At 39.0% G+C, this 20,906-nt stretch overlaps 4 protein-coding genes across 5 annotated transcripts; 3 read left to right on the top strand and 1 right to left on the bottom strand.

Annotated features, from left to right (window-relative positions):
- Nucleotides 1-4,521: 4,521 nt before the first annotated feature.
- Nucleotides 4,522-8,227, top strand: LOC122626948. The gene is made up of 3 exons (XM_043807571.1): nt 4,522-5,292; nt 7,168-7,317; nt 7,451-8,227. Exons 1-3 carry the CDS (start codon nt 4,750-4,752, stop codon nt 7,940-7,942), a joined length of 1,185 nt encoding a protein of 394 aa, XP_043663506.1. The 5' UTR covers nt 4,522-4,749; the 3' UTR covers nt 7,943-8,227.
- On the bottom strand, nt 8,216-9,482 carry LOC122626951 (nuclear transcription factor Y subunit B-4). Its single transcript, XM_043807575.1, has 3 exons — nt 9,368-9,482; nt 9,194-9,309; nt 8,216-8,950 (listed from the first exon to the last, which is right to left on the bottom strand). Exons 2-3 carry the CDS (start codon nt 9,306-9,308, stop codon nt 8,415-8,417), a joined length of 651 nt encoding a protein of 216 aa, XP_043663510.1. The 5' UTR covers nt 9,309; nt 9,368-9,482; the 3' UTR covers nt 8,216-8,414.
- Nucleotides 9,483-9,765: 283 nt separating this feature from the next.
- Nucleotides 9,766-12,755, top strand: LOC122626946 (negative elongation factor A). Of its 2 annotated transcripts, XM_043807569.1 has the most exons (7): nt 9,766-10,137; nt 10,529-10,574; nt 10,659-10,961; nt 11,066-11,479; nt 11,570-11,766; nt 11,975-12,074; nt 12,162-12,755. In XM_043807569.1, exons 1-7 carry the CDS (start codon nt 9,928-9,930, stop codon nt 12,392-12,394), a joined length of 1,503 nt encoding a protein of 500 aa, XP_043663504.1. In that variant the 5' UTR covers nt 9,766-9,927; the 3' UTR covers nt 12,395-12,755. The 2 variants fall into 2 exon arrangements, with proteins under 2 accessions (XP_043663504.1, XP_043663503.1); XM_043807568.1 differs by having other exon boundaries at nt 9,767-10,137; nt 10,529-10,961.
- Nucleotides 12,756-13,253: 498 nt separating this feature from the next.
- LOC122626950 (peroxiredoxin-like) lies at nt 13,254-14,611 on the top strand. Its single transcript, XM_043807573.1, has 4 exons — nt 13,254-13,344; nt 13,620-13,676; nt 13,756-13,979; nt 14,057-14,611. Exons 2-4 carry the CDS (start codon nt 13,641-13,643, stop codon nt 14,514-14,516), a joined length of 720 nt encoding a protein of 239 aa, XP_043663508.1. The 5' UTR covers nt 13,254-13,344; nt 13,620-13,640; the 3' UTR covers nt 14,517-14,611.
- Nucleotides 14,612-20,906: the final 6,295 nt, after the last annotated feature.

The following is a 20,906-nucleotide window of genomic DNA, read 5'->3' as shown; positions in this document are numbered from 1 at the left end:
AGAGAGAGAGAGAGAGAGAGAGAGAGAGAGAGAGAGAATGAGAAAGAGAGAGAGGGAAAAAGAGGAACGATGACGGGGTGCGCACCTGCTCGCGCTCGAGTTTGCCCGCCAGTCGACGGGGTGGTTTTGTTCGGTTGGGGAAACGAGCGCGTTCGTCGCTAACTCGTATACGCGATGAAGAGATAGGAAGGAAGAGTTTTTCTCTCTCTCTTTCTCTCTCTCGTCGTCGTCGTCGTCGTCGTCGTCGTCGTCGTCGTCGTCGTCGTCGTCATCGTCGTCGTCGTCGTTGTCATTGTTATCGTCATAGTTTTCCGAAAAAAATAGAGACGCAATTAAGAACACATATAAACGGTTTACGTGATATATAAAACGTGCTGGACGAACAACCCTTATCCTCGAAATTCGTACGTGTTTCTCTTTAATCATCTTACTCTCTCTCTCTCTCTCTCTCTTTGTCTCTCTCTCTCTCTCTCTTTCTCTCTTTCCCTTTCTCTCGCTGGCTCGCTCGCTCGCTCGCTCGCTCGTTCGCCCTCTCCTCTTTTTTGTTCGCTAAATACGCGCGCGTCTCGACCGATCCTTCGCGTTTGTGTGTATATTTGTGTGTATTTCTCTCTCTGTCTTTCTCTCTCTCTTTCTCTCTCTTTTTATCTCTATATGTGTGCGTGTTTCTTCCAACAGAGTGACCACGTGCGTGCCGTGAATATGTCGCGTTCATCGTTGGTCTTTACTACTGTCAATCTACCCCTGTGAATCGAGTGACACATCGAAGATAAAAAAAGGAAGCTGGATAATATAAAAAAGGAACAAAGAGAGAGAGGAAGTGAAAGAGAGAGAGAGAGGTAGAAAGAAAGAAAGAGTGAGAGAGAGAGGGAGAGAGGGAGAGAGAGGGTAAGGATGACTAAATTTATAAAAATATTATGGGAGGAAGAGAAAAAGAGAGAGTGGATCGAACGGACTGGTGTAACATTTCGTTCTCTCTTTCTCTCTCTTTCTTTCCCTTTCTCTTTCTCTCTCTCTCTCTCTCTCTTTTTCTCGTTCGATCGCGAGCCGTCGGTACGCGCAGTTTTTCGGTGTTGCTGGCTGACTTTAAAACCCGCTTTGCTGTTGCTGTTGCCGCTGCAGCCTCCATCGATGCTCTCTCTGCTGTAGTTATATATATATATATATATATATATTATATGTGTATATATAAAATATATGTTTTATATATATATATAATGTATGTGTGAAGGTACATGTACACGCACACATACGTGTTCACGTAAACGTGAATGGAAAAAAGCAAAGAATAATGAAAGTGTAGCCTTCTATGTGCCTCGCTATCATCGTCGTCGTTGTCGTCGTCGTCGTCGTCGTTTCGTCGTCATCGTTTCCTCGTCGTTTTCGTCTCATCGTCGTCGTTGCCCCTATTGTCTTTCTCTTCTTTTTTCTTTATCAGAAAACTTTTATTTCGCTAAAATCGTACAAAGAAGAATTGTAAAGAGAGGAAGAGGGAAACACTGTAGAGAGAAAGAGAGAGAGAGAGAGAGAGAGAGAGAGAGTGAGAAAGAGGAAGAGAGGGAGAGAGGTAGAAAAAAGAGAGAGTGATAGAAAGGAGCAAAAGAAAGGGGAGGAATGGGAGTGGATAAAGAATAGATATATATATATATATATATATATATATATATATATATATACACATGTAGACTATGTGTCCCAGGACAAAGGAGGGCGACAAAAAAAAAAAGAATAATATCAAAGCCAAGGGCCACCAGTCAGCCTTTGATTCTCTTTTCATGCGACTCTCACCGGAACAAAAAGCTGCTATAGTAGATTCTCTTCTTCTCGTTTTTTCTTCCACGGACTTGTTCGTACCACCCCCTCACCACTACCACACCATCACCACCAACACTACCGTATTACTGCTCTTTTACACGACCAACAAATGCTATTCTTCTTATTCTTATTCTTACTCTTACTCTTATTCTTATTCTTATTCTTCTGGTCCACCTCGCTTTCGTAGTTTACTCGTGTACTCATGTGCGCGCGCGCGTATCCGTGTACGTGCGTGGTGCCACCACCTAATTTCTCTCTCTCTTTTTCTCTCTCTCTCTCTCTTTCTCTTTTTCTTTCTCTCTTTCTTTCTCTTTTTTCTATTTCATCCCCTCTGGCCTCTTTTAAAGCTCACCATCCTCCTCCTCTTTCCCAGCGTTCTTACGTCACCAGAGCTTCTCACTCTGTTCATTTTTCGTTCTATTGAAGCACGCATCGTGGCATGTGTCGAACGAAAAGTTTCCTATATATAACGTTTCTGTGCTGACGACCGACAGTCTCCTTCTATCTCGAAGAAATAAAATTCTATTCCATTCGATTTTTCTATCGTCCCTTCTAACATTTTTTTTTTTTTTTATTTATCGCTTTTTTTTTCGTAGACATGCACATAGGTAGAAAGGTATATCTCCAAATTCAAAATTGTAGGTTTATAAGATTTAAGTTTCAAATCGTTTGCTTTGTTATTGGTTCTTTTTCTTTTTCGTTCTTCACTTTAAATTCGATTCTCAAGGATTTGTAATATAGCAACCGCGCCATTTAAATCGATGCTGCGAGGCCGTCCAACGTATCGGGAAAAACGGCTGACAATGAGCTGGCAGTGGAGAATCTTACGCAGCCATTCGAACGAGGTCGATGGCGCGCACTTCCGATGGTATATGACGTTCGAAGGACACGTCGTCAATTTTTTTTTTCTTTTTTTTTTTCTCTCCCTATCTATTCTTTATCTTTTGTTTTTTTTTTCAGTTCCTAAAACTTTACACGTGTCTTATGTATTACGCGATTTTACATTTACGCGACACGGACGTGTCCTTTCGTGTAGCTTATCAGCATATCTCTCGGCCTTGTCAACTTCGATTTTTTGAATCACGTGCATGTTTCTGTCAATTCGAAACGATCTATCGAATTACGATCGATCATTTATATTTTTCAATCGAAAACTAATATTTATTTCTATATTATTTTTAATATTTATTCCTTTTTGTATGTACGTACATATATAATTTCTCACGAAAGATTCGATTAACAATTTAGGGATATTCCTTCGAGGTTTCCTTTGTAGTAAAATAGCAACGTCGTTATCTAAATTTTCTCGACGCAAGTAGATTGCACTATGCACCGATACTATCTACAACCACAACCACTATCACAACTACCACGATTTTTAATCACAGATACACACGTAGTCTTGGTATTTTTCTAGATGATTTCAAAATTAGGATGACAGCTTGCGAATAAATAAATATTCTATTTTATTCTAAACGCTTCTCTATCTCCTCCGAGTCGGTCGGTTCTTAGATAGGTTCTTCGCAACGTAGTCCTTATGAAGTAATAGTTCTCCTGTTTAAAGTAGTTAACAATCTATGACTTCTTAGAAGTTAGATCGAAATTTCTCGTATCGAAGGTCTAGTCTTTAGCAACAAGGTATCCTGGTACAAATGTTATCACACTTGTACCAACTACGAGATATAATGTGAGTATGTAACAAGCAAGGGTCAACAACATTCATTACATCTCTCCATTTGTTAATGGAAAAAAAAAGAAAAAAAAAGGAAAATAAAAAGAAGAGATCAAATCATTCATCAATTCATCGACAAAATTTATCCTAGCAACTCGCTTGAATGTATAAAAAAAAATAAATCTGCATCTCGCTTGCTTTTGTCAGTGTGTGTCTGTCCACGTAGTTCGATGTACATGTGTGTGTATGTATGTATGTATATATGTACATTCGTACGTAAGTACGTACGAGCATGTAAGAATAAAAATTTTCGATTGAACATGAGACATTTTTTTTCACATTTAATCGGCTTTTAATAGATGGTTGAACGGAATACAATACATACGTACATACATTCTTTCGTTCGTTTGTTCGTAGAAATGTAGTCGATATGTTCTTTAATATGACCAAGACGAATAGAAACTTTACCTTTGACTATTATTCCTGTTAATATTTCAAATATCTTTAACGATCTAACCGATACTAGAGAGTCACGTTTCTTTTCCCACGACATGTCAGTAATAAATCACTACGTTTCTTCGTTATGCGTTATGTTCCTCTTGGTTATAATAAAATTCTCGAGAATGAGCAGAGTATAAAATGTTCTTCGTACTATTCGATCGCGAAGAGTAAATAAATTAATTCTCGTTAATTAGTCGTATGATCGAATGAAATTCGAGAACGATTGAAGAAAAACGTAGAAGAAAACTGATAAAAACTTTATATAAAGTGATCATAGCCATGAACTTGATCATATAAAATCTCCGCGAAACTTACGAGTAGTACGAGGGAAGTAAAAAAAAAAAAGAAGAAGAAGAAACGAAGCTTCATCTCGAAGTAGTAAAAAGTAGTTGTAGGTAAAAAAAAGACGCGAGGGACGCCGATATCGGGCGGAGCTCCGTCACATTTCTTACCTTTACAGAGACAGGAGAGAGAAAGAGAAAGAGGGAGAGAGAGAGGGAGAGAGAGAGAGAGAGAGAGAGAGAGGCAGACAAAGAGAGAGAGAGAAAGAGAAAAAGAGAGAAAGCAGGAACAGGACAAAGAAAGAGATCACAGAAGGATGGCAAAACTAGTGTTTCTTTAATAATAAGAAGTAAAAGAAATGGACATCGATTAAAAATTTCTCCGATCGATATAGAGAGAAATAAAAAAAGCAAAAAAAAAATAGAGACTGACCGCAAAAAAAAAACTAGAGAAGGTCTACCAAAGGTGGATGCCGAAAGATGTACGCTGCAGCAGGTGGTGCGAGTATCGCGAGTCGGAGGAAGCAAAAGCGTCTACAGTTATACAAACGTGGGGCCGAAGGTGGCCTAGGGACGATAGGAAAAACCAAGACAACTTCGACGAATCAAACTGCAACAAGAACAACAACATCTACGACGACAACGAACAAGTTCGCTCGTCAGCATCAGCATCAGCATCAGCACCACCACCACTACCACCACCACCATCATCACCAACACCAACACCACCACCACCACCACCAACACCAACACCAACACCACGTCCCACCATCCTTCGCGGCACAAGCACCACAATCATCCCAATTCCATACGGGCATCGATCGACAGCAGCGTTCACGCGTCGAGAAGTGCCAACAACTAGCACCTGTCTCGCCCATTCAATTCCCCATATCGCCGCCACCGCTCTCACTGGAATCATCGGGTTCGGTCACCTGCGCCACTAGCAAGCCTAACAGCTTCCCTTTTCCGCCACCCTCGATCCTCGATCTAAGAATCTCGCCTACTTCCACGCCGGAGCTACAGGTGGGTAAAATCCTCCAAGAGCTACTACTATTTTCGTCGAAGGCCCTCCCTCTTAGTTGCCTTGGACGACCGAGCAAATGCTCCCTCTCCCCTCGTCCTTTACCCCTTGTGCCCCTACCCCTAACTTTACCCCTCGTTTTTCTATCACTTCGAAACGCTAGAGCTATCGTAGCACGGTAATAATATAGGAGTATATATACATATTATATAGACATATATATATATATATATATATATATATATATATATATAGACCATCCTCCTTTTATCCGACCTTTTTTCTAATTCTTGATCTCTATTCTTTGTATTTAGCTAGTTAGTTAGTATCTATCTACATATCTATCTATCTGTCTATCTATCTATCTATCTATCTTTCCGTCTATCTATCTATCTATCTATCTATCTATCTATACGTATCTGTCTATCTATCTTTCTATCTTTATTATCTATACTTTTCGTTTTTATCTAACGCACCGCACCACTCGTCGGCACAACACCCCCCCGAGTTTGAGAAGACCGTCGATCGGCTGTCTGGTGGCGTCTACCGTAATATCGCGGTAAGGCGTTCGTCGGATCATCCAGGTTCGTTGGTCGATCCCGATTGCGATTAGTAGAGCATGTTCGGCCGAAATAGATGACGATAGATGAAAAAAAAGAAAAATAGGGGTATACGAAAAAGAAAAAAAAAAAAAAGGAAAAAGAGGGAAAGCATTAGCGTTAACGTACGTTCGTTCATTCGTTTATTATCGCGGTTTCGTTACCAGCGGATTTGGATACGGCGAATGCTGTGAGGCAGAACCGGTCTCTAAAATCTTTTTAGATTATATACCTATATACCAATATATTTCGAGTTCGACGACGAATTCGAATTATACTGATCGGAATTGGGATATGCTAGTTGAGTGGGACTTGCTCGATACACTCTCGAAAGAAGGAGAAAAGGAATTCTCAACCAGGAAGGTGACACTCGAATCTAAAGAAAGGTGCTACCACTACCAATACTCCTACTACTACTATTCGTACTACTACTTCTTCTACTACACTACTGCTACTACTACTGCTACTACTACTACTACTACGAGAAAGTGGAAAAAAAGACAGTCGGGATCTTGGCGATCGATGAAACAAGCAAGTGAATGAGCGGAATGCAGGCTGCTCTATTGATTAGAAGGGAGAAGCAGCGGTTACGGGGGGGTAAGGTGGTGAACTTTAGAGATTTACCAACCAACTTGGCCACAAGGCTTATTCCGCCGCTACCACGATATCCCCCACGTTCGTATGTTTATGGGGTAAGTATCAGGTTCGCTTGCCAGCCACTTTATCAACGACGGTAAGATATTACAAAATCGACGAGGTATTTCTACCAACGGAAAGCGTTCGCCGATAGAACCCTTCTCGAATAACTCACGATACCGCCTACCTGCGATGATTAAGGTAGAAACTTTCTAACTCGGGGTTCCTGTGCGGCCAAAATTTATCGACGATGTCATTTTTTTTGTTCTTTCTTTTTTTTTCGTTTCTTGTTCTCTTTTCTTTCTATCATTCGGCTGCGCTTCCGTTTTTCGTTTTCTTAATATTTTCCGTTCGAGTTAGCGTCCTCCCCCGTTTTCGTTCTGGTAGATCATGTGTGACGTAATTATCTACTCATGTGATCAATGTCGTAAAACATAAATTCATGTTGGATACATATGTATATGTGTGTAAACAGGAATACAAATGATCTTCTGATAGCAAAGGATTAAGACAGAATATAGTCTTTGATCGGACGTATTCATTTACCGACCTTATCCTGATCCCCTATGTTTTATCCACTTCTCTTTTATTACGATGTATTTAGGATAGAATAATTAATGTCCAAAAGTGGAATGGTTGCAGTGTCAAGGAGCTGGAAAGGTAGCATGGCAGGGATGTAACAGATCGTCCCCTCTTCCTTTATTCCCTAATTTACCACATGGCTGTCGCGGCGGCGATGGCTACAAAACGAAACAGTGCGAGGCTCATCGAAGATGGATGAAGAGGAACAGGGTAACGCGTTTCGTTTGAAGGCTAACGCATTTAATTTCATGAAATTCGTTCGTTAACCGATTGGACAATGTGAATGCATCGAAAAGTTAACTCGTAATGATATGCTTCGTAAAATAAAATTGTCTTATCGCAGATACGAGATGCCAGTTATTGCTATGGCAGTAGCGGAGAGGACGACGACGACGATATAAGCGGGAGCGTCAATCGTCGTAGAGCCGAAGTGAATGCAGCGGTGAACACCGTACTTTATGCCGGGCTTGGTGCCACGGCTCTCGGCCTAGTGATTTCGTTCGTTGGGACCGGTGAGAAAGGATTTCTCAGTCCCGAGCTGAAACTAATCGGACCATCGTTACTGTGCGCTGGCCTACTTTGCTGCCTATTTCGTGTATTGCTTTGTCTATGCCTGTGCCGCTGCGGCGAATGCCGTTGGTGCCTTTGTAAGCAGTCCCGAAACAAGAAAGAAAAGGAAAAACAGAAGACGGAAACGCGTCCATCCGGTCCAATGCAGACAGCCTCGCTTCTTTCGCCAGTGCCACAGCAGCCAGCCACACACTCGTCTTGCCAAGTCTCGTCGTCGGCAAAGGGACATGAACTCTTACTCTCTCCTGCCCAATTACCTGAATGAAAATGATTTCAAACGTTTTCTACCGAATTCTACACGCCGATCTACTGCCGATTCTGTCCAAGGAAGAGGAAAGAAGAGACGAGAAAAGAAGGAAGGAAAGAATAAAGGAAAATGGATGAAGTAGCATATCTCAACATTATTCGGCTTGAAACAAGTCTCAAGATATCATACAAGATAATTTTAGTTTAATGAAAGTTAGTGCTCACAGTGAGGATAATAAAAGATCGGCCACGTTTTTTCTACCCCTCCGGTGTTTGATGAAGTAAAGGAACGTTTGTTGATAAATCTCTTAATTTATTTCCTTCCATCGTATTTCTTTATAAAGAACATTTGAAATATTCTATGTGCTATTCACTTTTCAAACTCGAATGCGTTAAATTGATTTTTTCTTTCGTATGAAAACTTTTGTTCCATTGTCTTCTACAAAAGGCAATAAAAAAAATTCAATTTATACCAGTTTCAAATGCACTGATCAAGAAAGTTGGAACTGCATCTGATCGGTAGAGGAGTAGCTGTAGATAACAGGTGTATCGGAGGTAGTAGCATTGGAATCCGTTGCAATAGCGAACAATTGATCCTCGTATATGGTACCCTGAGATTCTGCTTTCCCATTACCGGCTGTCGTTCCTGTCCCCGAAGGATTGTCTCCTTTGGTAGCTTCTCTGTATTTTTGTAGATAAACTTTCAATGGTTCTACATAGTTATCGAAACCAAGAGTTGTCATAGCGAACAATATATCCTCTCCGTTTATAGTTTTACGTTTCTCCATATGACATCGGTCGCTAGCTTCCGATGTGATAAAGGATATAAACTCGGAAACACATTCTTGAACGCATTCGCGCGCGTCTTTGGCTATTTTTCCTGCTTCAGGTATAGCCCGTTTCATAATTTTAGCAACATTAGCTATCGGAAGAAAACGATCCTGCTCTCGTAGGGGACCACTACCGCTTCCACCTCCGCTGCTTTGTAAGGGATCTCCACCGCCATGGTTAGAATCGTCTGTATTTTCTGGATCATTCCATTTAAAACGATTAAAATGATGACTGTGCTACTTTAACAAAACTATGCGAAGAAATTATTTGATAATGCAAAAAACAATTCTGTTTTTCGTTTAATCGTAAAATCTCTAACCCGAATACAATCCGTTCTATTCTTTGTCGTTATTGTCCAACGATTATTTTATTTTGTTAAAGAGAATGTTATTAAAATATGTAAAATATATTCTGTCTTATGAAACACTAACCTACCTACCTTCTAAATCGTCCGATTGTACGCCTATATAAGAAGCCGAAACACCGCTTCCTCCTAAAAACGTTGTAGGACCTAAAGGTCCACCATCATCGCCACTTTCACCGCTATTTTCCATTCTAAAATAATAATAATTTTTGTTTTTCTTAATTAAGGCAATATACTTTTTTTCTTAACCTCTTCGCATCCAATGGTTCTATTGTTCTTTTCACTCTTATCCGTAAACGTAATAAAACTTTAAAAATACTTTAACACGCTTTGCAGTGTGATAGAATATTTCGATCATGCGCAGTTAATGCGCCAGCGTTTTATGATAATTAGTATACGTCTTATGTTAATTATTATTATATAACCATAAATTTATTAACCTTCCAAAAGTTTATATTACGTGATACGCGATACGATGATCGAGAAAAATTTTCAATGATTTCCCAACGTTGTCCTTGATTTCTCGACCAATCATCAAACGCGAACTATTGCTGCGTACGCGCCAAAATGTTTCTTGTCTAATATCACGGGAGTGAAAGTATAAATAAGATGGGTAACGAGATATATGAGTTTTTACGGTGAATTCTGTGCTACACAGAAAATGCACGTTTTCCAATTTATAATAACACGTGTTATTGCCAATCTATCAAAGATCATAACCAACTATAGCTATAAGTGACTATAATCCAAACATGGTGCCATCTATCAGATTTAAATATTACTCCACGTGAGAAACAAACGACTCCAATATGGCGAATGTGAGGGACAGTGATACGTCGTTGTGGCTTCATAACAAGCTTGGAACGTCAAATGATAGTTGGACTGGTAGCTCGATTTGTTCTCAATTGAACGCTGAGGTTTTACGAAATATCAAAGATTGTTTTCCAGATCTTCAGACCCAAGTTAAGCTTAAATTACTTCTTTCGTTCTTCCACATACCTAGGCGGAATGTTGAAGAGGTAAGTGTTCGTACTTTTCCCGCTATAAATAGTTATTTTTCCTTGTATCTTCAATATTTATATGTTTTTTAATAATGTATTCTTGCTACTTTTGTCTATAATATTTTCTCGAGTTAACAATGTCATGAAATTTCTCTGTATTACGATATTTTAGGCAGCCCGCCGCCTATTTGATTTTATTTAGGTACCTAATGTTTTTGAAATGTATAATATCTTATCTTCGTTTGCGCGGCATATCTTAATATATATTTACACGATTAAAAATGCAAAATAAATATCATTAAATCTCGTTACATATGTAGTTTTCTGTGTTCTTCAAATAGTAAAAAAAAATTAAACACACACACACACACACACACACACGTATATATATAATACTGTACTTTTATAGTGGCGCGTTGAGTTGGAAGAGATCATTGAAGTTGCATCGTTGGACAGTGAGTTATGGGTTTCAATGCTATCCGAAGCGATGAAGACGTTTCCTTCCACAGGATCATTAAATACAGATATTACTGATTTAGATGAACATAGACCTATTTTTGGAGAATTGGTTAATGATCTACGAAAATTATTGAAAAAGCAGAATGATCCTGCTATGCTTCCATTGGAATGTCATTATTTGAATAAGACGGCATTGGTATCTGTGGTAGGTCAACAACCTGCAGCAGTGAAACACTTTACGTTAAAAAGAAAGCCAAAAAGTGCAGCCTTAAGAGCAGAATTGTTACAGAAGAGTAGAGATGCTGCGAGTAATTTAAAAAAGAGTACAGCTCCTACCGTACCGGTACGAAGTAGAGGAATGCCAAGGAAAATGACGGATACAAGTAAGCGATTATATGCATTTAGATAGGTGATATAAACATTAAATATGAGGTATCACTGATATTTTATTATTATTATTATTATTATTATTATTATAATATTACAGCACCCCTCAAAGGTATTCCTAGCAGAGTTCCAACAAGTGGATTTCGTTCTCCTTCTCTTACAAGCTCTTCGATGTCCAATAGAACGCCTATTAGTAGTAGAAGTCGCAAGGACGGTGGTATCAAATTATTGGACATTAACGAGCAACCTCTTGGATATGCGCAAGCTAAGAAGAGAAAGCGTATGATGGAACTAGAAGAACAACAGAAAAAGGTTGCAGAAGCTCAAGCAGCAGCAGCAGCTGCAGCTTCAACAAATGCAGCCACGGTAGAAACACCTACTACACCGGAATATGCTCAAGGATTAACTTCGATTAATCCACCTTCCACTCCGGTTGCCCCAGTACCCACCGTGCAGTCTTACGTGGCACCTACCACTCCAAGTGGAGTTATACCCGCGACTACATCGCAAACTCGTAAGAATTTCTGTTTTTCTATCTGATATTTTACAATTAGTATACGATAAAAAATTTAACTGCATGTAATATTAATTGTTAAATACGCAGCTACTACGCCGTCTACACCTACAGTGCCAAGTGCCGTACTACCAGTAACAACGCAGACAGTTATATCCCCTATAGAAAATACACCGGTCGGTGTACAGACTGTTAGGCCAGCGCAGACGGTAACACAAATTCGTATACAAACGACCGCACAACCTACTAATGCAGCAGCAAATACGAGAAAGGGTCTATCTCTAACGGTAAATTTATATCTGAAGATACATACATACAAACATACATACATACATACATACATACATACATACATACATACATACATACATACATACATACATACATACATACATACATACATACATACATACATACATACATATATATATATATATAATTCGTTGTATGAAAATTTAAGAATTGTATATTTATTTTATGGATTTATATTTATAGCGAGAACAAATGCTAGAAGCTCAAGAAATGTTTAGAACAGCCAATAAAGTAACCCGACCGGAGAAGGCATTGATCTTAGGATTTATGGCTGGCTCCAGAGGTATATATATTTTGTTAAATTTATATAATATCAAACATTTTTGTAAATCGATCGGTTGATATTTATCTTTTTTCATTTTTGTTTCAGACAATCCTTGTCCTAAATTGGGTAATATAGTGACAGTAATGCTTTCGGAGAATATAGAAGAGGTAACTCAAGCAGATGGTACAACAGTACCGATGTTAGTCGAGACGCACTTCCAAATGAATTATACGAACGGTGAATGGAAAAGGATAAAGAAAAATCGACGTATTGTTACGGATGAGTCTACCTCAGCGGCAACTCCTACTCCTAATCCAACTGCTACAGCTTCCAACTAAAAAAAAAATAAAAATAAAAAATAAAAAATAAAAAAATAAAAAAAAAAAGAAACAAAAAAGAAAAAAAAAATAAATTTTCGCGATCTAAAATAATGCAGAATTGAAGTACTCGCGCGTATGGCTATTTTGAGAATGACGCGCACACTTTGGCCATACCATTTTAAAGACTTTAGCTATACGCAACCATCATTTATGTTTTCGTGACGTCTTCAAAACGTCGTGTCAATTTTATAATAATAATGCCGATAAGGCTATATTGCTAATGGTCGTAATCGAATTATAATAGACCATGGATTTGTGAGTACGGATCTAAAGACGAAAAAAAAAAAAGAAAACAAGAACGAATAAACAAAAATGAGATTCTATCTATCTATCTATCTATCTATCTATATATATATATATATATATATATATATATATATATATATCTTTATGTCCGTTTCTCTGGAATAATAAGCGGAACGTTCTCAAAGCGAAACTGATGCAGGTGCTAACAACACATCACTTGTTTTTTCTACGGACGTTTCAGTTTCTAACTCATGAAAGAACAATCGATTATTAAGGTTTATTTAGTCATCGTGTAATAACGAAACTAGTGATTGTCGTTCAGACTGCAGTATGTACATTATTATTATATATTTGCACATTCAACAGAGATGAACATAAGACTTATATAATTGTTATTTGAATAAAATATAATTAGATTAAATTTTACTATCATTTATTGTTCTTATCGTGAATTTGTTTTCATTTTTATTATTATTATTATTATTATTATTATTATTATTATTATTATTATTATTTTGGTTTTTTTTTTTTTTAATTTCTCCGACGATATATCATATCTTTGTACGTATTTGTATATATTTGTCTATCGGCTCAAGTATGCCATCTGTGTAACTTTCAACGAAACTCGCTTACCTAACCTGATTTTGTGAAATCTAGTAGCGGTATGGTAAATTTGTTCTATTTCCTCTTTCCTTAAATGCGTTATTGCATGATACGCATAATAAAGACATAATAAAAAAGACAAGATATTTTCTACAAGATTATTTTTACCACAGTTCATGAAATTTACATTTTTATCGTTTAAATTAAGCGCAAATTATATAATCTGTCTGATTAATCGATCTCTTGTCTCATAAATGTGAAACGTATTCGTTAAGAAAATTGAAATCTGTAACACTTGTTTATAAGCTATAATTTATCTTTTTGTAAATAAAAGGGTATAGATTAAACGACAACGATGCTTCGATTGTTTGCAACGCAAGTACAAAAAGGGGTGAGTATTGATTTTTTATATTTGATATTTCGTAGTACTTATATATTTTGTAAACTTAGATGTATTTTTCTTCCTACAGACTTGCACCATCTCATCTTCCTTAAAGAAAGCAAATAATCTAGCGTTGATAGAAACAACTAGAAAATTTAGTATTAGTTCGAGATGTCTAGGGCCTTGGCCAGAAATTCAAAAACCTGCGCCAGATTTTGCTGGAACGGCAGTGATCAATGGTGATTTTAAAGATATAAAATTAAGCGACTATAGAGGGAAATATGTAGTTCTCTTTTTCTATCCTTTAGACTTGTAAGTCATCGCTAAGTTTAAATTTAAGGGTTGAATCTTATATTTGTTTCAATACAAATTTTTTTTTTTTTTTTCAGTACATTCGTGTGTCCAACCGAGCTGGTAGCATTTTCAGAAAAAGTCGCAGAATTCAAAGCTGTAAATACCCAGGTAATAGGCGTTTCCACAGATTCTCATTTTAGTCATCTCGCATGGACTAACACGCCTAAGAAGCAAGGTGGGTTGGGCGGAGATTTAGGATATCCGTTGTTGAGTGATTTTAACAAAGAAATCTCAGCGAAATACAACGTCCTCTTGGAAAATGCTGGAATAGCTTTGAGAGGACTCTTCATCATAGATAAAGATGGAATACTCAGGCAATTCAGCGTCAACGATTTGCCAGTCGGTCGTAGCGTGGACGAAACGTTGAGATTGATAAAAGCTTTCCAATTTGTCGAGGCACACGGAGAAGTTTGCCCTGCCAATTGGCAACCAGATTCTAAAACTATCAAACCGAATCCGAAAGATAGCAAAGAATACTTTGAGTCTATCAATTGAATTTTCGTATAATTTTTTTAACGCATATATATATATGTATATATATGTATGTATACATACATATACTTAAATATATTCAAATGTATATACACATATACCGTACGATATTTTATTATGACTCGATGTAAGACAGATGATGATGATGATGATGATGATGATGATGATATATAGTAAAAGGTTAAAGAATCGTATAAGGAAGATCAAATTTTATTGAAGCAGTATAGTAGTAGAAAATCTGCGTCTCTTCTGGTATCAATTGGACTCCTGATGCATTCAGTTCATCGAAGAAAACATTTATTTATCATACTCTTTTGATCGGCAGTGGTAGAGAGAAGAGGAGAGAAGAGAAAGCACCCCGAACGAATACCTTTGAAAAGCACATTCGCTATTCCTAACGTATAGTACATGCGTGTACGATTGTGTCTGTAGGCGCGTTGGAACGGCACGAATAGAGTTCTCCGTAGAGTATCGAGGGTTGATACAGACTTGGTTCGATCGAAAGCGAAGAGAGAGAGAGAGAAAGAAAAAGAGAGAGCAAGAGAGAAAGAGTACAGGGGCTCGCAAAATTTGAATAGAGAGAAAGAAAGGGGAAGAAATAAGGTACGTACCATTCGTGCGCATACATTAACGTGCGTGAGAGAGATAGAAAAAAAAAGGAAAAGGTGGGGATGGTCGAAGAGTGGAAGAGCAATCTCGTACCAGTTAATTTGATTCTTTGTGGCGATGAAAGTAATAGCGGGAGGAAGCACCAAAAGACCGTTCCCGATTACCCTATCCTCCCTTCGTGGCTTACCAAGCAAACGTTCGTCATTCTACTATCGCAAGATCTTACACGTGCCATATCTAATTTTGTTTTTCAAAATTAACGACACTGAATGAAATTTTTCAGTCGACGACAATCTCAATATAATAAGAATTTAATTTCAAATATACCACGATCGTTTGCAAATTTTTTCATAACATCTTAGTAAAAAGTATCACGTCTATACATTCGGATAATCGAAGTTTTATCATATATTTTGGAGTATTTCGGAGTAAGAGCTTTAAACAAGATGGTAGATGCGTAAGAGGAAAAGTGAAAGAGATAAATCCTTTGAATCCGGTAAATTCAATCACGTCGTAAGAATAAAAGGGAAGAAAAATAGAACCATAGGGATTAGTTGCGATATTCTTTCGTCAAAAAAAAATAAAAAAAAAAAAAAATAAAGAAAGAAAGAGAGAGAAGGAAGAAACATGATGTGTTAGCCTTTACGTCGAAACGTCCTCAGGAAAATCCTATTCTCGTGATATTCTCAAACATAGTCGCATTGAACGGATCGGAGGACCGTCGCGCGAGCGACATGTCGGATTAGAGAAGCGAGTCTCTTAGTCGGGGACGGCAGGGGATTTTGATGTTTCAATCGTGCGTTCCGTTGTCCGGCGCGGTCGATTAACGCGACCGTGAGGGTGGGTCAGTAAGTTTAGTAAGGTTTCCGATTCTAATCGGTGCTCTCGGTCGATGCTCGACAACGTCATCTCTGAACATGACTCGACGTTAAACTTTCATTCCGACCAACAGTTAAACCCCACCAAAGTTAAATCCCATTTTAACGTCACCCGCGACTGTTTTATTAATTATTAATCTCTGTAGTCGAATTAACTGTATCATTAGTTTTGTACGATTTCTTTGATAATTCTTCGTGTAATAATTCTCTAGGGTTATCTGTTATTTATGAACCAGTTGACACAGTAGAAGTAAAATCTTGCAAAAGAAAGAAGAATAAATTTGTATCCCTAAAAAAGAAAAAAAAGAAAAAGAAAAAGAGAGAGAGAGATAATCAAATTGGTGATAAAGCAAGAGAGTAGAGAGAATGTAAGTCAGACCGCGCCTCGACAACGTTTACATAAGCCAAGAGAATATTTTAGTACTTGTAGGGCCACCCTAGGATGATATTCTTATACTACGGAGGAGGGAGTTGTAAAAGGAGGAACGTTGAAAGTGGTGAGCGAGAACGATTGGAAGGACGAGGAAGATGAAGAGAAAGAGAGGAAGAGGAGGAGGGCGTTGGCGGAGGTCGGACGACGAGGAGACGGTGAGCATGATCGAGGAACCGAGGAGAAGGGAGAAGAAGGGGGCTCGCCGTCGTGCATCCATCCATATCCATCCCGGGGTGGCTAGGCTTTGATTACTTGTTTTAATCTTCCGACTACCGACCGGGCGAGCATCTGTCACTCAAAATCCGTAATTGCGCGCCCACCCTTTTTGCCTTCTATCCCCTACACCCACCTCCCACGAGCTATTCCCATCCCAATTCACTCTTCCTCTCTTCTCAACCTTCTTCCCAGCCACCCACACTGAGAATTGGAAACGCATTCTCCTCTTCGTTCAAGTCCTACCCCTACCACTCACCTTCTCTTTGCCTTTTTTCCTCTTCTAAAAGACAATTCTTCGCGATAATCATCGTATCATCGTACGGACTCGGTGGTTCCTTCCTTTGAAAAAAATCAGAGAACAGATGCGTCGTGAGCAGCAACAACAGCGGCAGCAGCAGTACCAGCAGAGGCAGGATTTATATATGTGTATATACGATATACATATATATATATATACGTATATGTGCGTGTATGTACATATGTATGTAAGCAAAAGCGCAAGGCTCCTCGTACGGGACTCCGTGAGGACCCATAGGGGTGCTGTCAGAGAGTCTCTTGGGATTATTTTCGCTCGATTATCTGTAGGACGTGGGGTCAACGCGCGGTACTTTATCCCGATGGAAGAATAGTAGACGGCTCTATTAACGCTAAGAGTACCGATAAAGACGTAGCTAAAAGGAGAGAGAAAGAGAGAAAGAGAATAAGAGAACGAGTGAGGGAATGGACTGAGGAAGGGAGTTAGGGCTTCGAAAGTGAGAGCAAGAAAGAGAGAGATAGAGATAAAAAGAACAGCACGATGCGTTTCTTCTCGTCTTTCGTCTTCGACGACCACTACTATTACGATCTGCAGCATCAGGAGCGTTAGCAGGCTATTCCCTCAGGGGTTCCGCTCCGATTCTTTTCGGTCGTGTACGTCGGCCGTTTAGGTACAGGCCGTGATTCTCGCGCGCCATCGATCGTTTCCGTAAAAGAACAACGGGAACGACGACGACGACGACGACGACGACGACGACGACGACGACGATGTCTTTTCTTCTTTTTTTCATCTTCCGTTTTTGATTATTAGCGTTAAAGAGAGAGGGAAGGGAAAAGAGTATGGGACGATAGGGAACAGCTGAGGGTAACTTGTACCGAGCTAGACGTCTTTTCTTCTCGACAATTTTGTTTGTTGTTGTTGTTGTTGTTCTTTCTTGCTGTTCGTTGAGGTGTTTCGACTTTGTTTGGACGTTTAGTAAACACGCTGATTGTCTCAGGAATTTTATGTAAATCGATACGTCCGACTAATGTTTTCTATTATTTGTCCTTCCCTCCTTCCTTTCTTTCTTCCTTCTTTTTCTTCTTTTTTTTGTAAGCTAGAAGGAAGGAAGGAAGATGAATTTATTGATTTCTGTATCGGTATTCGATCTTATTCTCTACGCGTATCATAAAACTTCATCAGTAAAATTTATTTAAAAGGAATTGAAAGATTTTTTTACTATTTTTAAAAATAAAACTCACTTATCCGTTTGATCGTCGATACATTTTCATTTAATCTGGACTCAGTAAATCGGCCAACGCTGGGTTAATAAAAGTATGATCGTTCTGGAGAACGCTTTAACCAGGCCGGTTCGTTTGATCGTGATTAAAAAGAAAAAAAGAGAGAGAGAGAGAGAAAGAGCGAGTACGCGTGCCTAAGCGCGCACGTATGTGTGTGCTTACGCGTGTTGTGTGCGTTTACGTGATATGTATGTTTACGTGTATGTGTCATTGGAGAGCTCGAAAGAAAATACAGTTGGTATCGCGTGCGAGAAGGTGGAGCGTTGCTTCTATCTTATCTCGCGTTTAATCAACGTAGTCGGGACCACCCCGCGGGCCATCTCGACACTCCTAAGCTCCGGCAATTACTTAGATGGACGCTTCAAAATCTACCGCACGAGCGAGACCCATATGCGGTGTAAGTACGTAAGTATACATACATATATACACACATACACACACGTATATATACACATATATTTACATAAATGTTTGTGTATCTGTTTCTGTATACTCGGCGATAGAACTCTCTCCTTTTATTCGAAAGAGTAAATCGAAATTAAAGTCTCGTTTATAAAGGAGTAGACAGAACGAACAACAACATTTCTGGATCGCGTTAGTAAACGAAAGAGATATCGTCAACATTCTCGAAATATTCGAATTTCATTTATTACTCGACACGAAAGACACGAATTTTCTTTTCAATCGATATCTCCGTATTCTGTGTCTTTATTATTTCTGATAAAAGTATTACTCGTTTTAATAGATTTATATCTGCCTTAATAATGAATCTATAAATACGTCCGATTCGAATGCAAACGATCGTTTGACTTCATGGCGTTACAGGCAGGTAATCGTTCCCTTTTTCTTCTTGCTTGTTGTAAAAGGTATAAAAAAACAACGAGGAACAAAAAAAAGAGGAAAAAAAAAAGAGAAAAAGAGAAGAGAAGAGAAGGATTTTGTTCAGAAACGAAAGCACACGACGCAACGATTGGATGTTTCTATTCGGTGAGATTGGAATCGAGTCTGGCGCGCTTTGTAGGCAACCCCCTCCCCTTCCCCCGATCCCGTCGTGTAAACGTGCGTCGCTTCAATGAAGCGACCCGATAATCGCTCTTCGTCCTCTTTTCTTCCATTTTACGGGCCGTGTCGTTCTTCGCGCGACTTTCGGTACCATCTGTTAACACTAGACAGAGTCGTTCGAATCCCGTTGTCTCTTTCAAGAATTGCGATCGACGATAGAAAAGAAAGAAGAAAAGAAAGAAAAGAAGAAAGACAGAGAGAGATAGAGAGAGGAAAGAGACGGTCGAAGTGATTAAATTCTATTAATTTTTAAACGAATTATCGTTGTTACAAACGTCACTTTGAGAAAATTTAATCGTCTCTGCGTAATCGTTCGTCGTTTTATTTATTTCTAAGGTAAAAAGAAAGTTTTCGTAAAAGATAATTGAAGAGAGAAAAAGAGAGAGAAAGAGAAAGGGAGAAAGGGAAAGATGATAAACGATTCGATTCGATAGGAAAGAATCGAAAATCCAACGTCGAGATCGACAGGAAGGATCGGCGATAATCCGAAAGTAGTAGTAGCTAGCCGACAGGTAAGTGGGCAGAAATATCAGTCTATTAGGTAGCTAGCTAGTCTGATATCGGAGTCGCAGATCCTTTTCCGGCCCCCGGGCGAGTGCTTCGTTAATTAATCTGGCAGGAACGAACTCGGCAGCTCAAAGGCACCCTTTTTCGCTCAGGTTCATCCATCCATTTGCCAACGAACATATACCTACTCTCGTGTGTCTTTCCTTCTCTCTCTTACTCACTTATTCACTCACTCACTCACTCACTCACTCGTTCATTCTCTCTTTCTCTCTTTCGCTCTTCTTTCGTCTCTCCCCTCTATCTCTTCATCATCATGATTTTGGATCGAAAGGAAACAATGGAAAACGAACGATTATAACTTGACCGGGTCGAGACTGATTTTATTCGTTGCACGACCGCACGGAAATGGGTTTGGGAATGGATGGGCACGGGGGTGGTTGGGCTCGGAGGTGTAGTCATGGGAATGGATAAAGGAATCATCATTTCGCGTCGTTCCGGCGAACAATGCATCGCGCGAGCTATGCGGGGAAGATTAAACGTTGATTCGTTCGTCGATCTCCGCCGTGGTGGTGAAAATTCGTCATTGTTCGGGATAAGCAAGAACACTGAGTAAATACGTAATACGTGATATGGACGTGGGGAAGGGATGAACGTGGGACGATGCTGAAGGTGGAGGTAGAAGTGGGAGAGGAAGGGGTGGGAAGGATTGCGATTAAGGGGATAATGTGCTTTTGTCTCGTCGAGAAAATTAATTTTCGTCGGATAATTCCAAGATTACTTCTACGCTTGACAGACAATAACTGTTATTCCAAGACTCTTGTTAATCAACACTTCATTGTTTCTTTAGTTTGTTTAAAGGTAATTAAGGAAAAGAGAGAGAGAGAGAGAGAGAGATAACGATCTATAGATAACGCTTAGAAAATGTAATAAGTATTGTTAATAAATAACACGTACTTACCCGAGTACCATGGAGATTTCTCTACCATTTAATCGAGGTGATGGAAGCCCTCGATATAAACCCTTTTGTGACACTCTTTACGAAACACTCGTATCGTACTTATCATCGTTCTCGATCACAAGAGCGTATCGTTGACGTTTAAATGTACGAAAGCTCTCGAGTTCTTCTCGTACGTATTTAAGTGAATAAATAAA

Source organism: Vespula pensylvanica, chromosome 2 (genome assembly GCF_014466175.1).
Source record: "Vespula pensylvanica isolate Volc-1 chromosome 2, ASM1446617v1, whole genome shotgun sequence".
Taxonomy (NCBI): domain Eukaryota; kingdom Metazoa; phylum Arthropoda; class Insecta; order Hymenoptera; family Vespidae; genus Vespula; species Vespula pensylvanica.
Note: the sequence above shows the minus strand (reverse complement) of the source record. Positions and strands in the feature narration are given on the sequence as shown.

What these genes read in the sequence shown, in the direction of transcription:
- LOC122626948 (XM_043807571.1), top strand. Translation starts at nt 4,750, where the DNA reads ATGTACGCTGCAGCAGGTGGTGCGAGTATCGCGAGTCGGAGGAAGCAA. An exon ending in CTTCCACGCCGGAGCTACAG is followed by an intron (nt 5,293 to 7,167) that starts GTGGGTAAAATC and finishes GAATGGTTGCAG; the next exon opens with TGTCAAGGAGCTGGAAAGGT. An exon ending in GATGGATGAAGAGGAACAGG is followed by an intron (nt 7,318 to 7,450) that starts GTAACGCGTTTC and finishes GTCTTATCGCAG; the next exon opens with ATACGAGATGCCAGTTATTG.
- LOC122626951 (XM_043807575.1), bottom strand. Translation starts at nt 9,308, where the DNA reads ATGGAAAATAGCGGTGAAAGTGGCGATGATGGTGGACCTTTAGGTCCT. An exon ending in ACAATCGGACGATTTAGAAG is followed by an intron (nt 8,951 to 9,193) that starts GTAGGTAGGTTA and finishes GGAATGATCCAG; the next exon opens with AAAATACAGACGATTCTAAC.
- LOC122626946 (XM_043807568.1), top strand. Translation starts at nt 9,928, where the DNA reads ATGGCGAATGTGAGGGACAGTGATACGTCGTTGTGGCTTCATAACAAG. An exon ending in CGCGACTACATCGCAAACTC is followed by an intron (nt 11,480 to 11,569) that starts GTAAGAATTTCT and finishes TTAAATACGCAG; the next exon opens with CTACTACGCCGTCTACACCT. An exon ending in ATTTATGGCTGGCTCCAGAG is followed by an intron (nt 12,075 to 12,161) that starts GTATATATATTT and finishes TTTTTGTTTCAG; the next exon opens with ACAATCCTTGTCCTAAATTG.
- LOC122626950 (XM_043807573.1), top strand. Translation starts at nt 13,641, where the DNA reads ATGCTTCGATTGTTTGCAACGCAAGTACAAAAAGGG. An exon ending in CAACGCAAGTACAAAAAGGG is followed by an intron (nt 13,677 to 13,755) that starts GTGAGTATTGAT and finishes TTCTTCCTACAG; the next exon opens with ACTTGCACCATCTCATCTTC. An exon ending in TTTTTCTATCCTTTAGACTT is followed by an intron (nt 13,980 to 14,056) that starts GTAAGTCATCGC and finishes TTTTTTTTTCAG; the next exon opens with TACATTCGTGTGTCCAACCG.